General features: G+C 35.1%; 1 protein-coding gene across 9 annotated transcripts in view; it reads left to right on the forward strand.

The window, feature by feature from the left end:
- LOC133527283 (potassium voltage-gated channel protein Shaker) overlaps positions 1 to 25,795 on the forward strand; it is a 315,532-nt gene that overhangs the window by 258,743 nt on the left and 30,994 nt on the right. For 6 of the 9 annotated variants that reach the window (XM_061864279.1, XM_061864281.1, XM_061864259.1 and 3 more), the window contains exons 2-8: positions 6,851 to 6,968; positions 15,680 to 15,783; positions 16,246 to 16,407; positions 16,608 to 17,251; positions 17,781 to 17,910; positions 19,577 to 19,782; positions 21,830 to 22,022. In XM_061864279.1, the coding sequence (XP_061720263.1) occupies positions 6,851 to 6,968; positions 15,680 to 15,783; positions 16,246 to 16,407; positions 16,608 to 17,251; positions 17,781 to 17,910; positions 19,577 to 19,782; positions 21,830 to 21,873 (1,408 nt within the window). In that variant the 3' untranslated portion in view covers positions 21,874 to 22,022. Of the gene's footprint in view, positions 1 to 6,850; positions 6,969 to 15,679; positions 15,784 to 16,245; positions 16,408 to 16,607; positions 17,252 to 17,549; positions 17,680 to 17,780; positions 17,911 to 19,576; positions 19,783 to 21,829; positions 22,023 to 24,674; positions 24,899 to 25,795 lie in introns of those variants that run through there. The other 3 variants (XM_061864295.1, XM_061864267.1, XM_061864274.1) reach the window with 3 other exon arrangements.

Consider the following 25,795-nt stretch of genomic DNA (forward strand, 5'->3'; position numbering starts at 1 on the left):
ATAGCTACTGGAGAATCTTTAACCCTTTTCCAGGCCGCACCAACTATAAGGTTTTCCCAAAAAATTCAAATATATGCCAATAAATCCAGCTTTGATGATTCATTTGAAGACAAGTCACATTTTCCGAAAGTGCAATCTAATTTGAACCTTAAATCGGATGGCTAAGGTTGAAATTCTAATGGCGCGTATGTGGTCGATAAATCGTACTATGCCTGGAAAAGGGTTAAGGGATCATGATCCCGATTATTCGTACAAACGTTCATCGCAAAACGATTCCGTCGAACAACAATGCATCGCGTTTCTGATCTTTCGAACAGCGTTCGTCTCGAAGTTGTTCTGCCGATCAACAGTTTATCGCAATGGCCATTGGTCGCACAATCGTTCGTCGCACGTTTGTAATGCGAAGTTCAAAGTCGCATTCAAATTTAACTATGCTGAGATTAAAGTGAATACATTTTTGGCAAAAAATGCCATTGTTGGTACAAGCTTTTATCGCTTACTGTACTTTTCTTACCACAAGCAAATAATTGACATTGAGGCAATTCTAAAAACCCTATACACAATTAGGTTGCGTTTTTGTCATCAAAGAGTTCCTATAGCCACCTCCTATCTCCATCGTCATATCAGCTCGAAGGTACCATAATATGCAAATTTTCAGCTCAATCGGAATGAGGAAAATGGGTCAAATTTAGCTTCCAAGATTTGACCCACACTAACTAACAACCTTACATACTCGTACTAATAGGGCAAGTTATATAAAAGCTTGTAAAAAGATATTGCATCGTCCGATGCAGTTTAACATTGAATTAAAATGCATATATATGTATATATATATATATATATATATATATATATAATTTTGGATTATTAATTGAGCGTGGGTACGGCGGAGAGCGCTTGTGGGTCGAACAATGGCCCAATCTTCTGGGCCGCGAGCTTGGTCCCTCCGAGCGCGCAGGCGGCGCCCACGCGTGCTGCCTCGTGCTTCTATTTATTTACCAAACCAACGCCGTTTTATTTAGCACACTCGGGTATTATTAGCACATTCTTTTTATATTTTTTATACCTGTATTATGCCTAGGTTACACTTTCAGTGTAGCCTTAGATTTACAAAACTAAAACAATAATGCAAATATATAAAAATATTAAAAAATGAAAATACCTGAAACTACCAGATAGGGGAGAGTTTATTAAAAAAACTTATATCTAACCGCCGGTGCAAAAAGAGGGTTGTTAATGTTGTTATAAGTTTGACTGCTATGTGTGTGTGTGTCTGTTTGTGACGCAGTAGCTCTTAAATGGGTAAACCAGTTTAGAAGCGGTTTTTTAATTTGATTTAAACCAGGTTTTTGTAGCGCTGGCTCTTAGACATGTTTTATCAAAATCGGTTCATCCGTTTCATTGCGTTGGGGTTTTTTATTTATTTTATTTTATCTACTACTTATGTAGTCAATGTAGTAATCTATGCTTGTTTATTAATCGAGCTCTCAGGGTGTTTTGTTCCGATCTCAAGAATCTTTTGAGTGATGTAATCTTTAAGAGAGCGTTTTAAAAAAAACAATGCTTGTCGGCTCTTGTGGAGATTTCAAGGAGCAAGGGAGGCGCAACGCAGCAGTTTACAATGACCCTTGACAAGCTTTAGGGTTGACTCTTTTCGTCAGCCGATAAGTATTCTAAATAGACATCACCTTTACTACTTATTAACACTCGTAACCTACCAGGTAAGCACAAGGATGGTGAAGTTGATATTTTGTCATCAGTTTTATTGTGTAAAGGTTTCCGTCTTGTGTGTCATGAACCTTTCCAAATCTAATAATTGATTTCGATATACTTACCACAATTGATTACCACATACTTATTTGCTACTCGCTTAATATTAATGTCTTTAGCGTTTGTTTAAAATATATATCTTAATATACTCAAATCTATAATAACATATTTATGTATAAACATCTACTTGGCATTTTTTGTCAGTAGTGTTAAAACAATAATTATTAAGAGTTACCCACAATGGTTTTAAAACCGTTTATTAGTAATAATAAGGGCGTTTAAATGACCTAGAATGCATCAGATTTAATACAAATTAAAGGTAATAAAAGTATCAATACTAATCGTGTAATGTGTGGCCAACCCTACTTAAGTAAAGGTTAATAGAGCTGGAAGCAATCCCAGCAGAGAAAAATGGTTGGCGGGTAAAATACTGAAGGGTTCTCCAGGCCAACGTGTATTTGAGCACGTCCGATCCGACCGCTCTCTACCGACGACGCGGGTGACCGATTCAATACCACTACATATAGCTGCATCGACATCGACAAATTGAGGACTTAGTAGATTGTCTGGTGCATTCCATGTTACAGCTTCAACTTCAAATCTAACAAACCTCTTAACTTGGCATGGTTGGCAGTCACGTTGGTTGGTGTCACTTGATCTCGCAATACGACTGGCTTGACCGTTTTTGTTAGACACCATTTCTTAGTGCCGAAACGTCGCTGCGAGCTGACGTACGCGTACCAACAAAGCTAAAATGATTATATTTGCATGCAATGTTAAGGTGTATATTATCCAGCGTTTCAAGTGAAGTTTATTAATTTGATCTCTTCCAACAATAAGTTGGGACTAAAAGAGTACCTATGCATGTTCAACTTAAACTTTAACATGGTTGTAGAGTTTCTCCGCATTGCAAAGTTTATTTATGCAGCGCTAACCTTGAGTCGCCTCTTGCCACTAACACGCTTACATCCTTATTAGCAAGTGTCATGCAGTAGGGTTGCTTGGGGAGGTCGCCATACGCCTACTCATGCAGTTATAGAACAGTAGTAAGGATTCAACTGTTTTCTCACCTTGTTGTTTAACTAACACCGCAACAGTTAGAAACAAACATGTCACACCAGGGTGACTTACTGATGGAGTCCGCCAAAACATATATAATAATATTTTTAATTTATTTGTACATGTCTTAACTGCTCAATGCTGGCAGTGGCAAGTTTAGTTTAAAAGAATTTTCTGTTTATGAGGTTAGTTTTGTAGGCATTTTTGTGCTGGGGCTAGTTCAAAAATGTCTACAAAAACTAACCCCAGACAAAAATTACATGCACTAGAATCGGAAAATTTTATTATTATTATTTAATCAAAGTTTCCCGATATTGTGGAGGATGTGCGCAGCGCGGCTGCGCGAGACGGCCCTCGGCGTCAACTGTACCGCTCAGTCAGTTTTTGATCAGATATGTGGAACGCTGCACTGGCACCACGGGGCTGACTATAAGCAAAGCCGCGGCCGCGGCAGCGGCGTCGTCATGCCGGGCGTTAGTTTTTTTACATCGATCTTTTTCAGTGTGATTCACTTACAATGTCTCATACGTTAAGTTTGTCTATTAAAAGTTATTAAAAAAATGTGTTAAATTGAGTTAAATTTTCCGCGTTATTAGCAGTTTACAGCGACTTTTGTTCCATTCCCCATAGATAATACAATAACACAATACAATATTTCCATAAATAGATAACTTAAAAGTTTTTTTCTTCATATTTTGTTTTAAAAAATAAAATATTAAATTATTTATTTCCAAGCACACGCTTTAAATGAAAGGCCTTAAAAATAAACAAAAGTTGCACGTATCCAACCTGCATGCAGGTGTGCAAATCATAGGCATGCAATGTGCTACTGAGAGCATCACTTCATTACTTAAAAACTAGTATTATATATTTACAATTACAATTATTATTATTATATCTAATTATATTATTTCAAATTCTCCTTAATACTATAATAACACTTTTCTTGACGCCATTTTGACAACTTAATTTTAAATGCATTTTTACTTTCTAATTTAATTTCGTCAGGTAATTTATTATACATGTTAATACACATATTAACAGTTATTTTTATAAATATAAGAGTGGCAAGGAGACTGGTGAAGTAAAATTTTGTACTGCGCCCTTGTGTGTCTTCTACTTAACAGTTTTAAATGATTCACGGTTAGTTTCACTAGACTTAAATCGACCGGGATATGGACCATGATTACCTTTTATATTGTTTTTGACCTCCTGATGTTTCGACGCAGTTACATGCAGGTAATCAGTCGATTTAAATCTAGTGTCTTGTACTTGTCTCACTACGAGATGTGAATAAGTTTGGGTTATCTCTGAGGATTAGGCATGCACCTTTTATATATTGGCACGAGAATGGTAATACATATATTAAGATTTTTAAACAATGGATTGCATTTTTCGAGATACCACGTGTTTTCTAGAACACGGATACATTTCTTTTGAAGAATATAAACTTGGGAATAGTTTTAATATAATACCATAAAAGCATTAGCCATCCCTGATTTATATGAAAACGATACCAAACTTGACCTATTAGCTTAAATAATATAGATATCAACATAAAGTTGAGAGTACCAGTACCAGTGCCGTAACAAAATACATAAAAAATTTGGTTGCTAAACTTTTTAAATCCATCCTTGGGTCCTAAGGTCCAATCCTACTAAAAGAAATCTTTTGTTCACGCAACGTCGTATTTCACGAGCTACAAGTAGGACTAATAATTATATTATTAGTAGATACTATAAGTATAATATTATTTATTGATATTTAAAAAATGGTGTCAAATGTGTAACATACTATTATTTTTGTATTTATTTGCATATATATTATTATGTTCTACGCTAAAAATCGGTACCTACTCGTACCTATTCATTTTTCGCTGAAGTATTTCGATGTCTGTTCGGGACAAATTGCTAGTTTTTATTGAATGTGATTAAAATGGACTGTGAAATAACCGGGAAAAACGAAGTTCGCAAATTGCGAGCATCTTTCTCTGTCATTCAAATTACGCCTTCATTGGAATAAAAGAGAAAGATCCCCGCAATTTGCGAATTTCGTTTCTCGCGGTAGCCCCTGGTTTGATTAGATTTTATGAGTGTAATCGTAAGTACTTAATTTTTTCCCCACTCTTACCTACTGTTAGAATCCATTACATTTTCTAGTTGAAAAAAGACCAGCACGAAAAATACTTACAAGTAAAGGATTAGGTAGGTAGTATTTTTAGACTGAGACCTTAGTACAGAATGTAAAAAAAATAGGTGGTTGCAGCCAGATTTTTCCTATCATCAAATCAGAATGTTCACATCAAATTGGTATTTACAATGATTGACTGATAGGGTTGTGATACAGTGATACTTTATTATAAATTTAAGACCTACTGTTGTACATACCTATGTTTAACAAATAAATAATTTGGAATTTGGAATTTGGAATTTGTTCGGTAGTTGTTCTTGGTAGTCATAGCTGGACTTAACAAATAGCCACGGTGGATTGCAATACCAGTGTCGTTGAGAAATTAACGCTCAGAAATGTACCCTTGAAATCAACGAATTAAAAAAAAACACAGTGTATATATAGTTGATTTAAAATTTTATAAAACATTTATTATTTTATTTAAAAGGTGCATCATTTGATGTTGTAAAACAAACTCTATGACAACAAGCAAAATCGAGGGCGAGTTGCACTAAACAGCTAAAATCTAATTTAAGACATTCCATTACGTTAGATTTATACAAGATGTTTGGATTTAATATTTAAAATATGTAAGTCACATAGTATTTTAGGGATTATTTTTACCCTTACGAATGTCGCACCATTTTTATGCTGCAGAAGCAGTTTACTAATAGCGTTAATTGGAATTGTTTTTTATACATAGGAGTAAAGTTATTGTTTACCGCTCGTATTCTATATTCTATTCAGATCTGTACGAGAGAAATATTTAATACCGAACGTAACGAGGTGTTATAAAGTGGAGTCTCGAACATTGCTTGGGCTTAAAAACACAAGCGAGTAATAAACCATGCTACCAAGAGCACACATTTTCTCATCTCAAGACCCCGAGGAACATACTCGCTGTAAAATACACAATGCTAATTAAAATAGATTTTTGAACATTTACCAACTATCACTTAAAATCACCTCTAGTAAAAGTCCATTATACCAAGTAATTTGAAGAGCCAACTCAAAATTTTCAGTTAATGACTTTGACTTTCTTAAGAGGAAAATTTCCGAGCTGGTGCGGAAACAAAAAAATAACAAAAAATATTAAATCATAAAAACAAAAAGACTAATAAAATAAAGTTTTAGGTTGACTCTTAAACGAGCTGCACTAATCTAAATGTTATCTAAGAATTGATTAGTCGTATTAGACTTGTGCATTAAGTTATAAAATTCCTACTTAACATACGTGGTTATTAACCCCTAATACATCCCGTTCAACCCAAGCGGCATGAGGATAACGCTTTAACAAATAGTGTTATAATTTGGGTGCCAGTTGGGTAAATCAACTATATGATATGATATGAATCCTTGTTGATAATAAATAGGTGGTCCCAACAGCCAGGTTTTTAGAAATAAATGATCATGATTTATTTGAAATAATTTAGTTGAACTTTTTCATTTGTTGTAGTACTACGCTTGTAGTACTACATCGTAGCCTGTAGAATGATTTTCTCATTTTTCGGTATAGGCATAAGAAAAATAGGTAGATACCTAGAGGAGATAGAAACGTAACTGGGATATACTCGTACATATTATATAGTTAGGATAGATAAAAATGTAAGATGGTAAAATTTCACAATACCGTTTTTTTTTTAACTAATCCTTTACATATGGATATACCCAATATTTATTTGATTATGACGTAAACGTAAGCCATTAGAATACCAGTGTCTAAAAAAATTAGTTTAGTCCTTAGTTATCCTTATTTAACCAAATAAATGTTTCCTTAAAGTACTTATATTTGAACAATAACATCATTAAAACACTATAATTTCAGATGAACATGCTGTGCTCTCTATTGCAGGTCGCTGCCAAAGCTGTGCAGCCAAGAGGAGGAGGCGGGGAGACCACCACAAGGCGGAGTGGTAACCTTTGAGCCAATTCAACACGACCACGATTTTTGCGAGCGAGTTGTAATCAATGTGAGTAACTCTGTGAGATAACCGCAACGTCTAACAACTAGGGTAAACTCAGTTATTTCGGTGATTTTTCCCAGATCATGAATTTTCACAGAACATGCATATATGGGGTTTAAGCTGTGACCTTAAACCTCTTTAACCGTAAATTGCCACATTTTCCAAACTTGAGTGAGATACGATGTTTCAAAAGTAACCAGACTCTGATGACACTTATCACAAATAATGAAAAGAGTGTGATTGTTCTAATTGTAAAGTGACCATGTAAGTCATAAATCATTTTCGACTTTCTTTTTAGCAACGAAATGAGTTTATCTGACGAATATTGGTACGAATCAGTAGCTTATATATTACTGATTGCCTAAAGTTAATCCTGCTGACGTCTCTCTTGAATCATGCGTAGAGATTTTACAGAAACTTTTATACCATTTCAGGGATTTTGTATCCCCATAGTCCATACTATTTTCTATCAGTATTTTACCTGTATATACGCAGATATATTAGGAACACGATTCAAATGTGAAATTTAACATTTACTAAAAGTCCGTTAGGTAGAGTCGGAAACACAGGGTAGATACACACATTATTCATATACGAGTAAAAATATTCCTATACATTAATTTTTGCCTATCATTTGATATTTCATGAGCTGCGTTTACCGACGTCATTTGCGTAAACGTTTTGACTTGCGTGTTTCCGAGTTCACCCGCGTACATAGTCTGTTGTATGACTAACGACCCCTATAATTGCCTGTTCGGGCCTGCCTACCTGTTGATTCATCAGTATGTACGAAGCTAATACTGAAAGTGGTTAAAATATCAAATACGTAAACATTTTTTTTTTTGTTTATAGGACTCCGTACCAAAAACGTAAAAAGGAGCCCTTATTTTTTTTATAGGACATTATTACACAAATTGACTAAGTCCCACAGTAAGCTCAATAAGGCTTGTGTTGCGGGTACTTGGACAACGATATATATAATATATACATATTTATAAAAACTTAAATACATAGAAAACATCCATGACTCAGGAACAAATATCCATGCTCATCACACGAATAAATGCCCTTACCAGGATTTGAACCCGGGACCATCGGCTTCATAGGCAGGGTCACTACCCACTAGGCCAGACAAGTCGTCAAATGGTGCTACTCTGTCCGTCGGTCTATCTGTCACATCGCGAAATATCTCGGGAACTGTTTAATAGATTTGAAATTTGGGATAGATAAACAAGGTTAACTCAGAAGCATTGATCGTTTTTTTTTTAATTCAAAGTCTAACTAGGTTAAGTGGGGTATCATATGAAAGAGCTTGAGTTGTACATACTAAAACTACTTTTAGTTGTTTACCAAAGAAAAATTATGATTTTTATGTAACATCAACACTATCATAAATATTACAGGATAAATATAATCAAACCCATATCTAACTAGATTTTTTTTTTAATTAATAAAAACATTCCCTAACTTAGTTTGCAATTTAACCGCCTTTGCTTTTTTCCTAATATTTATACAGTGACCACATACTCGTACCATTACCAATGTGTAGTATGGTAAAATTAATATTGTACGATTTATGATAACTAGGTAATTGTGTAAACATTGCAGACCTTTTAAAACATACTTGTAAAATCAGTTTGTAAACTTTCGGGACATGGTATAATTACACCTCTGTGTGTCGTATTTGGGTTGAATATCAGCCTACTTTGATGTATTCGGCGAGGTATATGTGCATATTATATTTATAAAATATAGATAATCGTTTGTAGAGGATTACAGCTCGTAACGCGGCAAAAAGCTGAAACTCTATAGTTAGCATCCTAAAACACATTAAATAGGTACACGAAGTATGTAGGTCAGGTCAGCTACATATATTGTATATCGGTTTTGGACAATGTGCAGTTTTACTCGTTACAACTGTGTAAACTGGAGTGTCAAGCTAATAGCTTTGCTGACTGTAGATAGTACGCCGTTTACCTATAGCGTGTACATTATAGTGGGAACACTAGACTGGCTTGAGTAAAATCGCGTACAATGTGAAAAAAACAATATTTACAGGCGCATCGAAAGTGAGCATAATTTAGTTTTACGATTCACGGGCACATCGGAGTTTCACACGATGTTTCTTTCGCCGCCACGGATGTAGTTTTGTGGTTGGCAATGGACTGGTCCAAAAATACATTTTATTGTGTGTTCTCCAAGGGCGCCGCGTGGTAGGCGCAGTGGCGGCGCGCGGCGGGTATGTGGTAGCTGGCCCAAACAACGCGCTTTATCAACATTTTTAATTAATATTACGCTACCCGTTACGCATTTATTCCGACCGCGAATAGTTCCTGGAAACGCAGTCGCCATTTTATTACAGCGTTATATCAGTAACTCGGAGTTAGTTTACTAGATAACCATTACGTGTAGTTAGATATATAGTGAAAGTTACCCAATTATCTTCCTGTGAATTATTGTGTGTGTGTGTGAGTGTAGGCTTCATAACGTTTTTGCAACACCTACTTTTTTGATTGTTTTCCCTGTTTAGGTTTCGAAGGTTGAAAGAGATCGCTCTTTAGCGATAAGACCGCCTGTTGTCTGCCTCTAAATGTAATCAGTTGTTTCTTTTCTTTTTTATCTTTTACTGATGTGTGCCAATAAAGAGTATTCTATTCTATTCTATCATCCTAGGTGCACTACATTTCGTGGCCAGTGCTTTCATATTAAGTACCTAACTAATTGCTAATGTTACCCTTTGATCGCCAAATGACGTCCACAGACGCGCATGTAAACTTCAAGCATTCCAATAAGGTCTACTATGGAGTATTGTATCAAATAGCCGCGGCGTGCAATTACTTCTGCCCGGGTAAATTGACCCCTAGTGACCTTGGCTTTGGAAATAGATTAGATAAGATTAGATATATTTATTTCTTAAGAGGATACGGGTGCTGAGATTTTAATATTTTAGGCTAATATATCCGTCTCACTAGTTAATGGAAAAATCCTGCGTAAAAATCTCAAAAAACGATATTTCGTACTTGACTGTTTCCTCCTCCAAAACTTAACCAAATGTAACGAAATTTTGAGATCTAAATGGTAATGAAATTATCTGTATCGGACTGTTTTGCTTTTTAGGCTAATTGATGACAGTTTTGAATACCATGCTTCTCTTTGCGGCCTAGTAAATTAGGCCGTTTTTGCGAATGTTTGAAGTGCACTAGCGCCTTACGAAACAAAAATATCCAAAAAAGTAACAGTCCGACACAGATGTTAATAATAATAAACTGTGTTGAAAACATAATTGCTCTAGCTGTAAAACCCACGGAGGAAACAGTCCAGTACGTTTGTGAGGAGAAATGACCACTTCTGTTGCTTCTTAAAGACAAAGACATAATCTTTTACACAAAAGGAGCCTTTGTTTTAGGCTTTCACTAAAAGATCGTCAACTTTACATTAGAATAGAAAGAAAAAAAAAAAAAAAAAAAAACAATGTCATCCAAAAAAGAAATGTCAATGTATACATAGCTACTGTATCTTTAGGTATTTAAATAAAAGTAAACAAAATTTACTCTCAAATGGCTCCTTAAGCCAGTTGAGGGTAGATGAAGACACTACATGGTCAAATAATGTAGGTTAAAGTCAGGTCGTTCAGTGACAGATCCTGGCGGTTTTGTATTTAGTTGGTTAACCAATTAATGTTATAACTACCCAAAAATGTACAAATTGTTTCTTAAACAAAAATATTTACTGAAAAATACTAAGTTATAAATAACTTTGTCACATAGGTAATGCAAATAAAAAATTAAATGTAAATATATTAGATGTCAACTATCTTAATAGCTAAAAATATGAATGGCAATGTCAATACATATTAAATTAAATGTCACAATAATAAAATAGGTATAAAATCAATATAAAATTATAACAAAATAAATTATTTTTGCTCTATTCTTCAACGGAATATAGCGACATTTCTATTCAAAGTTTTTTCAGTTCGTGTGCAAGCTTGTTATTAGGTTTCGTTTCTGAGACTGGCGGGTAGTCGCACGTATAGATATAGATTTACTCCAATTCATTGAATTATGTATACCTTATATAGCCGACTTCAATATCTCATAAAATATAATGTCACGATTAGTAAAGCCATTTTTGAGTGCTCGCAAAATAGTCCCTTCATAGTAAAAAGACGTATAAAGTACTGTGAAGGTACATTTATATCTGAATCTGTACCCCTAGTGTAAATTTAGTCGACATCATAACGTGACGAACGAGTTTGCGTTAAGTCTCATTTTGTATAGGATTTTGAGTTTCCAAAACGTCCCGCTTGGCGCGCTCTTTCTAAATCCAATACAAAATGAGACTAAACGCAAACGCGTACGTCACGTTTCGAAATATAATTTATTTACACTAGGGGTACTGTTCAGATTGTGTAAGCACCACGCTAAAATGCAAGTGTACCGTCGGTCTTAACTCTAAACCATTTATTTGTTTCAAACTTGCTGATAGACAAAAAATCGGCCAAGTGCGAGTTGGAGTCGCCCATGAAGGGTTCCGTACCATTTATGACGTATTTAAAAAAAAACTACTTACTAGATCTGGTTCAAATCAACTTTCGGTGGAAGTTTGCATAAGTGGTAAAATATGTGTCCCCCCCCCCCCTGTAACTTCTAAAATAACAGAATGAAAAATCAATAAATTATATATGATATACATTACCATGCAAACTTCCACCGAAAATTAGTTTGAACGAGATCTAGGAAGTAGTTTTTTTTAATACGTCATAAATGGTACGGAACCCTTCATGGGCGAGTCAGACTCGCACTTGGCCGCTTTTTTTTAATGTCTTGTGCTTGTCTTATGCACTTCTTAAAAATTCTAGAGTAGTTTTTGTAATAGCTTTTAATTTTCTTTTTGTCGTTTTTATTTTTGTGTTAATGAATTTCATAAATAAGTTCCTTTTAGTTTTAGAAGCAATTTTCATTCCTCTGGTCACCCAGTTCAACCTTTAATTTGATTTTACCCGAACCGAAATTAAAGGAAAACAAAGCTTGAAATATAAGAGTATATCATCGTGAAAAAGATTAAAGGCTAGTTTGCAATCGTTACAATTTAATACTTTAGCAAATGATAAGCTATTGAGACATTCTCGGAATTTGTTGCAGTTTATTTTGGAATAGTCCCGTCTCTAAATATACCAAGTATTTGGAGTTAATTTTATGTTGCCTGGGATTTCAATTATTTGTGCAGAATGATCTGATGATTTAAGTGATGAACTTTAGGAGTATCTTCAATATTAAAATTTATGGCTATATTGTCTATGCACGATAGTTCAGTAATACGTGTGGGTTCGTTAATTTGGAGCTTAAAGTTATAGCTTAGTAATGTGGTTTCGAGATGTTTAGCAGAATCATGACTATCGATATTAAAATCGCCACATATTAGAATTCGTTTATTATTTGTAGAATTTTTGGTCAGAATATTAAGAAGTCTATCAAGCTTTCGAAAAAAACTATCAAAGTAAAGTAATATTATAACAGGGAATGTCAACACCGCAGCATTCGAATATCTTTTCCTGACAAAGCTTTTCAATCCATGATAGTTAAGTATATTCAAAATCCAGGTATGGGCATTGTGAATGTCATCTCGCTTTGTGTGGTAGGGCACAGCCAGTGGATGTCGTTCCAGATCTAGAGCAGAGCCCAACTGGAGAAGTACCTCCACCTTACAGAAAACAGCAGCCAAATAACACTAGACCCTACTCATAGTGTTGTGTTCCTGCCGGTGAGTAAGGTTGCCAGAGCTCAATAAGGGGGGGCTAGTTTAGGGTCGGCAACGCGCATGTAACTCTTCTGGAGTTGCAGGCGTACATAGGCTACGGAGGCTGCTTACCATCAGGCGGGCCGTATGCTTGTTTGCCACCGACGTAGTATTTAAAAAAAGATACCTTTTAGCAAGAATACACACCCCTCCCCTTTTTTCCAAACATCTAGAGTAGAAGCACAAAGGTTGTTCAAGTACTAAGTTCGTTTCATCAGCTAACTTAATAATGGTTTCACAAAGACATATTAAGCGTGTCTCATGTTCTACCAGAGAGGGCATGCGATATTTGAAAGAAAGAAAGAAAATACATTTTCACGTCAGCAGCTCGAACAAGGGTAATTTGCTGCTTAAAAACAGCAAAATCGCATTTTGCTCACCGAGTGAGACAAAATAACATTCAAGTGACCTTTAGATTCGAATGTCCTTTCAACGTGCGGGGCCTAATACAAGTTCGAAATATTTGTATTCTATTGTCTTTATCCCTTTCACGTCATTAGCAAAAATAAAGAGATAAAAAAAGTGCATACGTAATTCAACGGTATATTGACGGTTTATAATAGACCCCCGAAATAAGACAGACCGCATCGCTCCAAAACACCCTACGAGTCTTCATTCGTAATAATTAATTAATGAAATAAAAGTTTAAAATTTAATAAACACACCATATTTTACGTATTTTATTATACAATCAAAACAATGAACTTATACAAATTTACGCAATTGTTACGCAGTAAATAATTCTACTTAACTACTTTTAACGATCTCTACTATAGTTGACAAATAGTAGTATCCGCAATTCGGACCGGATCTTACAGTTTTTTTTTACAAAAAAAAAGTTGTCGGTTGAACTGTCAATTGATGTTCGTTAATTCATTATTTTCGTATTATTTTATTGAAATTTCTTTCGTTTTGTTTTATTGTGGTAATTATAGTTAATTGTTAGAATATCTTCAGAAAACATGAGTGAAATAGTGACCCGTCCGTCTGGATTACATTTTTTCAGGTTGTATTTTTTGATGGCTGACTGACGTGAAAATTTTTCTGTACTACACGAGATCAAAGTGTGTGTAAATATACATCTCGTGCGCTTTTGAGTCCCTTACTACGCTCTAGATTCTATTATAGAATCTTTCGCTTGCACGGGACTCAAAACAAGCACTCGAAGAAATATCAAACTTTGCTCTCTTGTTGTACAAATAACTATTATTTTACGCCACAACACATTACATTTGGAAAAAGAAGAACATAGAGAGAAAAAAAACATTGGACGCTAAAATAGGATTGTATTTTTTTACAAATACAATAACGATTCAAAATGTAAGTCGCAGCTAACTAGTTAAATTACCCAGCTAATTAATTGGCTGAAAAACAACCAACCAAATCATTGATCGCAACGTTTAACCAGACGTCTGAACGTCGTGTAGTCATTTAGTTAATTTGGACATTGATAAATTTGATGTTAGGTTACATTAAATTATTTTATATTTTTTTGCCATTTGTGTGTCCCGCTGCTGGGCAAAGGCCTCTCCTTTTTCCAATCCTCCCTGTGCTGAGCAAGATCCCGCCAATCTCTCTGAAATGCATCCAAGTCGTCGTGCCATCTCTTTCTCGGTCTGCTTCAGCCACGACTACTCTGGGCTGTTATTTTATTTCTTTAAGTTAAGGTTACATTTAGAATAGAAATATTTATTGCGAAACCATGGTACATATAGTTGTTACATTAAAGAGTGTCAGGGTGCCAGGTGTGAAAACACCTGGCACCCTGTTAGGGTATTGTAAATAATCACTTGGCTGAGTGAACCAGTCGTTTTCAAAGAGCTGAATTTCAATACGCCAAGTTGATAAATTATGCAAAACAATAGGTAACTGCTTTAATTGTACTTTTGTGCAAATGACAATGGCCAGGAAAGTCAGACTTTTAAGGTTTAGAAGTCATGAAATGAAAAAATAGTAAAAAATACTGATGAGTGATGACTGAAGCTGTCCGTCTTGAATATCTCAAACGGTCCGTCAAACGGGGTGAATAGGGACTATTTTGAACTTTGAGTAAGATTTTAAAGGCATATTTTCATGAGCGTCACGAGTGTTAAGGTTTAAAAACTTGTGCCTTATGTTTGAGAATCCATTCTGGACAAAATATTTCTTAGTATTTTTATTTAAATGTCGTTTAATGTGGTTCGTACCTGGAGTACAAAAAAAAATGTAGTACATAACTCAGAATATTAAAACAATTAATACAATTACAGAAATTACTCCTCTTTTAAGTTGTTGTAATGAAATGCCTACTTATCTACCAAAAACCACTAAACACAGCAAAACTAATTTTATTAACCAGTTTTGGCAGGCCTGTCCCTTATCAGCCTTTAAGGTCCCTATTCCTGTATACTTATTGCGTCCCTGTTAACTACCAGAGGCATCCCGCTCCACCCCTAAGTCGTTGCTATTCACCCCCGTTCCGTCTCTATAAACATCGTACTTTTAAAAAAAATCATGGATCTCTAGTTTTCCTTTATTTTTACTAACAACACAAAGATTATTTGTACTTATCATGTGATTAATAGGTGCTCAATTAAATTCAAAACCAATTTTTCACTATTAGAAGTGTCACAAACAAGTTAAACCTTTACGTTTTTCGGAAGTTTAAGAGCACATATGAATCTTTCGTTGACATACTCAATAAACTGATAGTTTTACAATATATCACAGCTTTAAGACCTTTCCATTGTGTTTGTTACCAAAAGAATATATTCTACTATTATTTTCAATATCAGGATACAATTTGTCATTGATATATATTTTTTTAATTATCAGGTAAATGTCATTACCAGTTTTTGTTCCTATTTCCCCCACCGTCCCTATTCACCCCATTTGATGGTACTTATTCTCTGTTATTGCTAAAAAAAAATTTTTTTCAGGTTAGCGGACTAAAATACGAAACCCAACTACGGACATTAAATCAATTCCCAGAAACTCTTTTAGGAGATCCGTCAAGGCGGATACGATACTTTGACCCATTACGGTAAGTTTTTTTCGGTACTTAATATGTTGACTCAGAAAAAAATAGTACTGTTCTAGCTAAGAGCTATTGCGTTTTCAGATACCAAATCACATACTTATGCGATAATGAAATCTTCTTAAATTATTTAATACCTACATATTAATCATGGGTGACAGTAGAGAGTAGTGATGAGTTAATGTTAGATTATGATAGATAGATAGATAGGTAAGTAGTTCCCTAAAATGTATAAGTTAATTAATATGAGAAATAATAATAAATATTACTCTTACAAATGCCGAAACATACGTACTAAATAATGCGTGACGTGCAGTGCGTCTGTTATTACTAGGTTTTGTCTCTAATGTAAAACATCTTATGCCTCAGTAAAAAATATTAACTACATCCTAACTCCATAATTCGATCAATAAATATGACAAAACAAAGGAAATTATTTTGAATATTTATTTACTGATATTTTTTTAGGAACGAATACTTCTTTGACCGGAACCGACCCTCCTTCGACGCAATCCTCTACTATTATCAAAGCGGCGGACGACTGCGGCGTCCGGTCAATGTTCCGCTGGACGTATTCTCGGAGGAAATTAAGTTTTACGAACTTGGCGAGCAAGCCACCAACAAATTCCGGTACACACCAAATTTTGGCAATTTATATACCTATATATATAATTTTTTTATAAATATTCCATTTTTCAAGAACAACATAGGCACACTTAGTGTGTTTAGAATTACTGAGAATTGCCTGTTCATGATTTTGTAGAAATAGTGTCTTAATTTGTAGTTACTTTATAGGAATATTGAACAAATTTATATAACGTCTATTACAGTGAGGATGAAGGTTTCATAAAGGAAGAAGAGAAACCTCTCCCTTCAAACGAACGACAGCGCAAGATTTGGCTTCTATTTGAATACCCTGAGAGTTCACAGGCTGCCCGAGTAGTTGCCATTATCTCCGTATTTGTCATTCTCCTCTCTATCGTCATCTTCTGCTTGGAAACACTTCCAGAATTTAAGCACTACAAGGTCTTTAACACCACAACAAATGGTACCAAGATTGAGGAGGATGAAGTGCCCGACATCACTGATCCCTTTTTCCTCATTGAGACTCTCTGTATAATCTGGTTTACGTTCGAATTGATAGTGCGGTTCTTAGCATGTCCGAACAAGTTTAATTTCTTTAGAGACGTGATGAACATTATAGATATAATAGCTATCATTCCTTACTTCATTACTCTGGCCACTGTGGTCGCCGAAGAGGAAGACACGCTGAACCTCCCCCGGGCGCCAGTATCCCCGCAGGATAAATCAACTAACCAAGCTATGAGTCTCGCCATACTTCGAGTCATTCGTCTCGTACGAGTCTTCAGAATCTTCAAGTTATCCCGTCACTCCAAAGGATTGCAAATCTTGGGACGAACATTGAAAGCATCGATGCGAGAACTTGGACTTTTAATATTTTTCCTGTTTATAGGTGAGTGGAAAAACGTGATACCTAAGAAATATACAAATTATGACAACTAGAAATATCACATAAAATAACAATTAAATGAAATATCCCTAGACCACACACGTTACGTTAAGCGTTGATATAATTTCCAAAGTTACAATATAAATAATTGAACCTGTTTACATTTGAGATTAAGTAAGGAGTATCAGTCTGAAGCAGAGCAGTTGCGGAAAGAAACGCGCAGCGCGCGTTCGATGCCGGGCGGGACGAGGCCGCGACGCGGGCTTGAGGCTTGCGTACACAACATACTTTGTGTTCGCAGGGGTGGTCGTGTTCTCCAGCGCCGTTTTCTTTGCTGATAAAGATTGCCCCGATACTAATTTCTCGTCAATACCTGATGCCTTTTGGTGGGCAGTCATTACAATGACCACCGTCGGCTATGGAGACATGAGGTAACCCGCGTCGCGCACCACCCTGCCCCCGTCCGCTCGCAAGCGCTCCCTGGCCTGTATGTCGCACTGTATCCGCCGTTGGTGTGTGCTTGTTCTTAAAGGTGTGGTGCTGTTTTCATCTGCGGTGTACTTCGCTGAAGCCGGAAGTGAGAACAGCTTCTTCAAATCCATACCTGATGCATTTTGGTGGGCGGTCGTGACAATGACGACCGTAGGATACGGAGACATGACGTATGATACATCGACATCACCCTATGTTTCATCCACGCCTTCTCGTCATTTCATTTTACCCTACTACTCCACATTTGACGTTTTAACACGTTCGTGATTTTCTTTCGCCACGTCATGTAACTGCTTCACTATGATTTTATTGTCGGTTCGCTTAGAACTTTTAACCGATCACTTTACATTCTACCCACTCTTTTACTATAATATATTATACCTACTTACTTATTGCACGTTCAAGAAAGTTCGTTTCTGTCTTGTTATTTTTTAACGACGGTATACTGTTTGTCATCGTTCTCTTCCTGAACCCCTACAATTTTACATGGCAGCGTGTTTATTGTAAAATTTCCCTAAATGTGATACCCTAACATTACCGTGATTGTGTGCTGTCGTCGGTGTGACAATCGCCCCTCCAAAAGCGTATTTATGAGTGGAACAGCTTTTATTGTAGACACTTCAACTTAAGTAAAATAATAAAAAATAGCCCAAAGTCGACTGCAAAGTTGACATACTTAATTAATTCGAATGAGTTGAAGTGAAACAAATGTATGTGTACGTAAAAAATCCAGCTCACGATCGAATGTATGCTCCGTTGTAATGCTTTCGCTATAAAATAAATGTTACCTACCCTTTGTAATTCAATGTTGTGACTTAATTAGCTCATCGAAAATGGTGGTGGTCATGTATATTGAACGCACGTTTTCGAACAAATTTCATCTAGGGCATTAGAATTATTTTGCTTGTAATCACCTAAAAACTTTTGTACCAGTGTTCGTCTGTTTCTCCTACCATTAAAGTTCTAGTGGATTGGTTGCGGTTGTTTGAGTCTTGAAGATAGCGGTAAATTTTACATTAAATAAGGCTACCTACTATGTAAAATTGGTGTTCAGACTTAGCATCGCTTGTTTTGTCATCATTAGCTTCCCGTCACTTAATAAAATAGTTTTTACACCATTTTCGATAGAGAAAGTTCCAGTTTTTTTTTCGGCGATGTTTAGGCATGATTGCAATATGTTGAATCACGTCGTAGTGTCCATGTCGTAGCAACCTCTTCACTCTGTAGGTTTCTGTTACGTATTAAGTATTACTTTCAGTTCAACTTGACCTAACTACATTCGATTAAAGTGCAAGACCGAGAAGAGATGTGTTGTTTATCTTTATATTGTTTGGATCTCCGTAGTTTATGTCACTCTAAACGATTATAAGATGGCCAATGCGTTTTAACATGTTTTGCACTTAAACTGCATGTAGTTGCTGGCGCTAAACTCAATATGCAACGCGATAAATTGCAATGCTGAATTTCAGAAACAATAAAAAGCTAGCGAGTGTGAAAGGTGATGAATGAAATTGTTATTATTTAATAATCTTATTTTGCTCTGCGAATGGTCTTCTATACGATAATAACTATTTCTTATGAGAACGTTATATTGGTTTTAATAATTATGTTATGTAGGAGTATGTGCAAGTAGACGTATTTTTATTAGGTATGTACATGAATACATCAATCGAGTAACGCATGTTCACCGTCACGGCGTTCATCTTTTTCATTACCTACATCATAGATTGATCTTTCAATCGTAGCTTAATCTTGTCTTATTTAAATGTTACGCGTAGATACAATCGGTAATAAAGTAATGAATATGGTTGTCTAATGATTGCGTGTTCTCGTTAGGCCGGTTGGAGTGTGGGGGAAAATTGTCGGTTCGCTGTGTGCGATCGCCGGTGTGCTCACCATCGCGCTGCCGGTGCCCGTCATCGTCTCCAACTTCAACTACTTCTACCATCGCGAGACTGATCAGGAGGAGATGCAGTCCCAGAACTTCAACCACGTCACCAGCTGTCCGTACCTGCCAGGGACCATGGGGGAACCCTATTTAAGTAAGTGAAAATCAAGTAACGGCAGGGCTGTATCAATATTGCCTTCCATAGTATAGTAAAAATACAGTATTCTGTTAATAAAGTGTAATGCATGCTGGTAATTATACAGAAATAGATCGTGCCATTCGCGAAGACGCGTGCCTTGACTCGTATTGTCATGTTATCGAAGACTAGATTTGACAAATCTGTGCGTCATAGTGGATGACAAGAACTATATTTGCACCATGGGTATGGTTTAATATTTATTTTAAGGAGCAAATAAGGTAAATTGTCTATTCCTGGCCACCTTCCAATATACTAAAAAAAAACTGTTCACACCATCCAAGTAAATTTTCAGGTTTAATGTTATTTGGTTTACTTAAATTGTGAAAATAAATAAATAGAATTCTTATGTTAGCCGTTTTAGTGTAAGTTATCCAGTTATTGAAGATGGCCACTAATAGCCGATTTTCCGTATATGACCACCGAAGTAATGTTTGTGATAGGTATTTATTATTTGTATACAGAATGATTCACTAGATGTGACGCGAGCAGGGACGACCCTATAAACTCAGTAAATGAGAGCAATTCCTAGCTGAACAACTTTTCAAATCTCGAATTTTTGAGGCTTTGTTTTTGTCGCACTGCGATGGACGGGAGTTCGTGTGTGCGATAAGGACAACTGCAGCTCGGACTGAAATTCCCAAGCAAAAAAACTCAAAAATGGAGGTTTTGCTCTCGACTGTTTCCTCCTCCAAAACGCAACCAGTCATTATGAAATTTTGGAAACTGCAAGAAGAAGAAATAATCTATGCCGCTATGTTTTGATTTTTTGGACATTTGTCATTTGTCATATTTGCATACTGCACCTTTTTTTGCAGCCAATTCAATTGAGCCGTTTTTGCGATTTTTGAGGCGCTGTAAGTTTCTTCATAATTCAATAATCCAAAAAAAGCAAAACTAGCGGCACAGATATTGATGATATTGACCTTATTTGAAAAAATCATTGCTCTAAGCTAAGTTCAAAGTCCAGGGAGGAAACAGTCGAGAGCGTTTGTATGGAAAATCACAACTAGGAATTCCTTTTAATGAATCATTCAGCAGCGTATTTAAATTAAACTATCACACCTTCTTCCTGTCTTAAACTTTTAAGTTAAGTCAAGATTTAATTGTCTATAATCGTGGTCGCCCACTTAATAAATGAAGGTAAAACCTTTTTAACCAATCGTGAACTTCAATTATGAAGAGAAAAATTGTCACACTGGAGTGTAAATTTTTTGATGACATTCATATTGACACTTGACGTAGTACTAATACTGAGACCAAACCGTAGCTTATCATCTAGCCAATGCGCAGGGTTGGTCCTGCTCACGTCTCCTCCTCCTCCAAAATAATAATTTAGCTAGGTAATATAAATATAGATAGGTATGTAGGTATATTGGACTTGGAGTAGTTAAATATAATGGGAAGAAAATATTTGTAATTTGTAAATATTATAATTAAAAATATTACATTTTATAATTTAATTAGTTATAGAAAAAAAAAAAACATTTTTGGATACCTTCTCTATTTTATTTTGGGAACACTTACCCTGAATACACGATTTTATAAAAGTATGTTTTCTAAATACGTACATTTATTTATATGATATTTAATATCACAAAAAAACTTATCTTTTTATTAGCATCTGGGTATTTATTTTATAAACTGACTTGTTGTTGAAATCAACAAATTGTTATCCTTGCTGGTTCATGATTTCGAGCAGGTACTAATCATTTCAAAAAATTAAGGGAATTCGCTGTGATAAAGTGTCGATTTTTATACATTACTGTAAGATTTCAATGTACTAGTAAATCCTAAAGCAAATTATCTAACTAGCACAATGTAGTCGTAGGTATATGTATTATGTAACAGAGGCGTTCCGCGTGAAATTATTGCCATAATTTGATTTAAGTACCTAGGTATATGCAAATCTTCGCATGAGATATTTTGCGCTGTTCACTTATATTTTTGCATGTGCGACGCTTTTTGTTTATTTTCTTTTATGTTTTATTTTCGGTAATTTCAGATGGAAAAGAAGATGACACGGAAGAGATACGCTGTAGTTATTAGTTTTGTGCCAGTGTTGTGCCACTCGTGCTTATGTTTATTGGACCACTCATCGACAGGGACGATCTTTGTGATATTAACAATTAAGAGATATTTCAAATATTGTAAATAGTAGATATAAGTTATGGAAAAAATAAAATATGATAGTGAAATTGATTGTTTAGTAATTTACGATTAATATGACTTACTTTAACTACTAAAACTATTACAACGGACTAAAAATTTTTCGTCCAGGTATCGTTTTTAATTAACCGTATAAGTAATACTATAAGTAATACTAAGGTATAACAAAAAACGAATTCAGGGTTAAGCATTATAAACATAAGAAAAGTAACCCGAACACAATGTCATTCAAAAATTTTACCATTTTAAATTTAGCACATGTTTTGGTTGCAAACCCGCGTTTATAAAAAAAGTACAATCATTGAAGGACCATCCAACTTATTATTAATAAAAAAATATGAACCGATTTTGCCTTTCTAAATATGTAGGTCTCTTCTAATATAACTCTAAACCAGACAGTACGGTGACAACGACAACTTTCACTACTCAGCCAATTAAATTAAATAAGCCATAAATTTATTTTACGAGATAAATGTTGTAATTACAAATGAATATTAAAGAAAATATTCTAAAAGTCATATTATCCTTGTTTTTGTCGTTGCCATTTTTTGCCTTAAATATTGGATAAGTATTTAAATAACAATGTCTGTTCAATTAAGTTCTATGAAACGCATTAGATTTCTAGCTGTTTTTAACTTTAATAAAAGCAAATAAAATCATTTTAGATATAATTTGACTTAAGATGATGTTAACTATTTGGGTAAGTTATGACTGCTTAAAAGTTTTTTTCATTAACATTGTGGTTTGCCTTAGCTTCCGCTTGCTTACGTCTGTAGGTTTTTAATGTACAGTTACCAGCTGCAGAAGATAGCGGGTATGATGAAGTTAACTTTAATGTTAGAGAACCAGAACATCTGAAGATCGATCACGATCACTCGCGTCGACACTGCTGCCTGTTGACTGTTGTCGATACTTTCAATTGCTCATTTAGTTTTATTGCTTTGTTTTTTACACTTAAATGTTTATATTGAAATAGGTGTGGAGTACCTTTATCATCTAATGGAGTTAAATATTTTTACAAAAAATATTTAGCTCCATTGGAGTTATAGACACTGCTAGTTACTTAGTTTTAATACATTTTTATTGCTTATTCACCGTGTTTTATTGAATTCTATTAACTTCGGGACATGGGTAAGTACGTTTAAAGAAATTAAATGGCATAGGCATAGTTAATTTAAAAAAAATGTTTTTTTTTTTTATAAAAACTAATTAAGTGTTGCATATAGCGTTGTTATAACACGGGCATTATATTTAACTTAACCTTACTTCTGAAAATTGTGACATATCAATGCATTGACATATTCTAAGGACGAGCCTTATGGGCAATAAGAATGGGGTCTGTACAACGGTATCGCGCACACGAATTTGAGCCAGTTAAGCAGTCTAACACCACAATGCGATTGGTTGATGAGTTCGCATCACGCGCGCGATTGGTTGCAATGCAACTAGTTGCGTTAGAATGCACGATTGACTCAAATTCGTGAGTGACACCACTGAACTAGCACCATTCTTAGCGCCCGTAAGGCCCGTCCTTAGATATATGTCAATGTATCAATATCATTTCGAACATCGATCGACCGAGAAGTACTTACGTTTTGTAGCAAATGTATAAAGTCGTACTAAGCATTAATCAAAACGTAAACAGTCAGATAAAAATAAATTATTGATTATCTCCGAAATGGAGTTAATTAGAATACCGGTGCCTTTAAGAAAGTTACTTAATTTAAACTCAGATTTGCACCCTTGAAATTAACGGAAATAAAAAAAAACACAGTGTATAAATTTTAACTTTAGTTAGATAGAATAAACTAAACAAACAACATTCACCAGGAAACTAGAGCCTATAACAGTTCCAAGTCTAGCAAAATTTGAAGGATCGTTTTTGACATCGCTACTTAACACTAAAGTAGCCACCACGCAATCACATCACATCACCTTATGACACTGCTTCGAGTCAAAACAGTCAAATTGTATGACAACCAATCCTGTCATATTTTGCGTACACTTTATGACGTCGCAAGAGCAATTCAGGAACGATAAACTCCTTTTTTAACTGGTTGGCATTTTGTAATTAATTAAGACGGATCATTTTTACTGCAGCAACCAACGTCTGACAGCTACTGAGAGTTAAGAACGACCATTTGCTGCATCTGGTTGAATATAATTAATGATTTAGTAAAAGTTAAGCATTCTTAACATACGTTTATATGATAAAATAAAAACATGAACATACCTAATGGAGAAATAGGTCTCTCATTGGATTGATGTTAAACTTTGTACTTACCTATTTTAATTAAATAGGATTTTCCTCAGAATGTTACCGGCTAGAGATGGCAGCTAGCCAGGCATTGAGTGTTCGAATTTTGCGATATATTGGATCTATTAAAATCAAATTAACTCGGTTAACATTTACATATTTAATAACGTACACGGACTACTTACCCATTAATTAGTTTGAAACAATACACCGAAAATAATATGATGCGGAAATATTAAGTAAGATACATTTTATTTTACAATACTATTTAAATTTCGTTGTATGTCTAATTTATGGTTAGCAAAAATAAAGCCCTTTATCAAAAATACGAGAGAGTGGTTAACGTAACAATAATATGCTGTATATTAGCTTGGTTGTGGTTTCGATCTCTGGGTCAGATATGGCGCATGACCATTTACCGCAGTTTCAGGGCCGATACAGAAGAAGTCGTCAATGAGCGACGATTCGTCGTCAGAGATGATGGAGCTGGACGAAAACGCTCTAGTAGCGGACCCGCACTTGGAGCAAAACCTGCGGCGCCTGCAGGAGGAAGAGAAGCTACTGCTGGAGCAGCAGGCAGCACTCGAGGCCGGCAACATGGATGACTTCGCGGCGCTCGAGCACCAGGACGCTCTGCGTCTTAACCAGGTAAATAGACATCTATTCCATCTCATAACCTTCTATTGGCAACGCAATATTTTTGGCATCTATAATTGCAGCGCAATTCTTAAATTTCTACTGTCTAGACATACAAACTGCTATAACGTAATCTTATCCATAATATTATAATGTCGCCTAAAATCTTAAAGGGCAACTTAGGTATTCGCTACTCGTATATCTACTCTCGTTCATAACTTACACGTTAACTGTTTCGTATTTGTTCGTCATGAAACTGTTTTGGACAAAATTGGTAAGTACTTGTAGTAGTTTATGTGACTGTTACGTAATAAAATGCATTAAAACACAAAGTATCGGTTCAAGAAACGAATGGAGTAAGTTTCTTCAAAGGACCACACGAGTGTTTTAATGCCTAATTATGTTGAGTTACATACATTATTTTATCTTCACACATATACTTATATTATAAACTTTCTATGATATATTCACTAGTTACTTTAAAAACATCAAAATAAACTGATTTTATACTTAAAACTAATTAAAAGAGAAACTGTACGTCAAATGTAAATTAAATGAAAACTTTTTCACAAATGTCACGCATTCGTTTTTTTTTAATTCAGAGGCAAACTAGAGCCTATTTCCGTATCGTTCGATACAAACTAACATGCAAGATTTGTCAAAATTGTATCCAATTTCATGTTGAACAAAAAGGCATCTCGACTGATTTTAGAATAGAAGTCGAATCGAATTGCTTTTTTTTCAGAGATGTTCGAAACTTGAATGTCATTGCCAAATCGATTTTGATGTAGTATATAATGAAGCAATTGCAACATTTTCACAGATAAGAAATTTGTTGTAACAAAACAGTTTATCTTAATGTTTTAACACTATTTTATTAACTTCATATGGTATATTGGTACACACTTA

This window comes from Cydia pomonella, chromosome 1 (assembly GCF_033807575.1).
Source record: "Cydia pomonella isolate Wapato2018A chromosome 1, ilCydPomo1, whole genome shotgun sequence".
Taxonomy (NCBI): domain Eukaryota; kingdom Metazoa; phylum Arthropoda; class Insecta; order Lepidoptera; family Tortricidae; genus Cydia; species Cydia pomonella.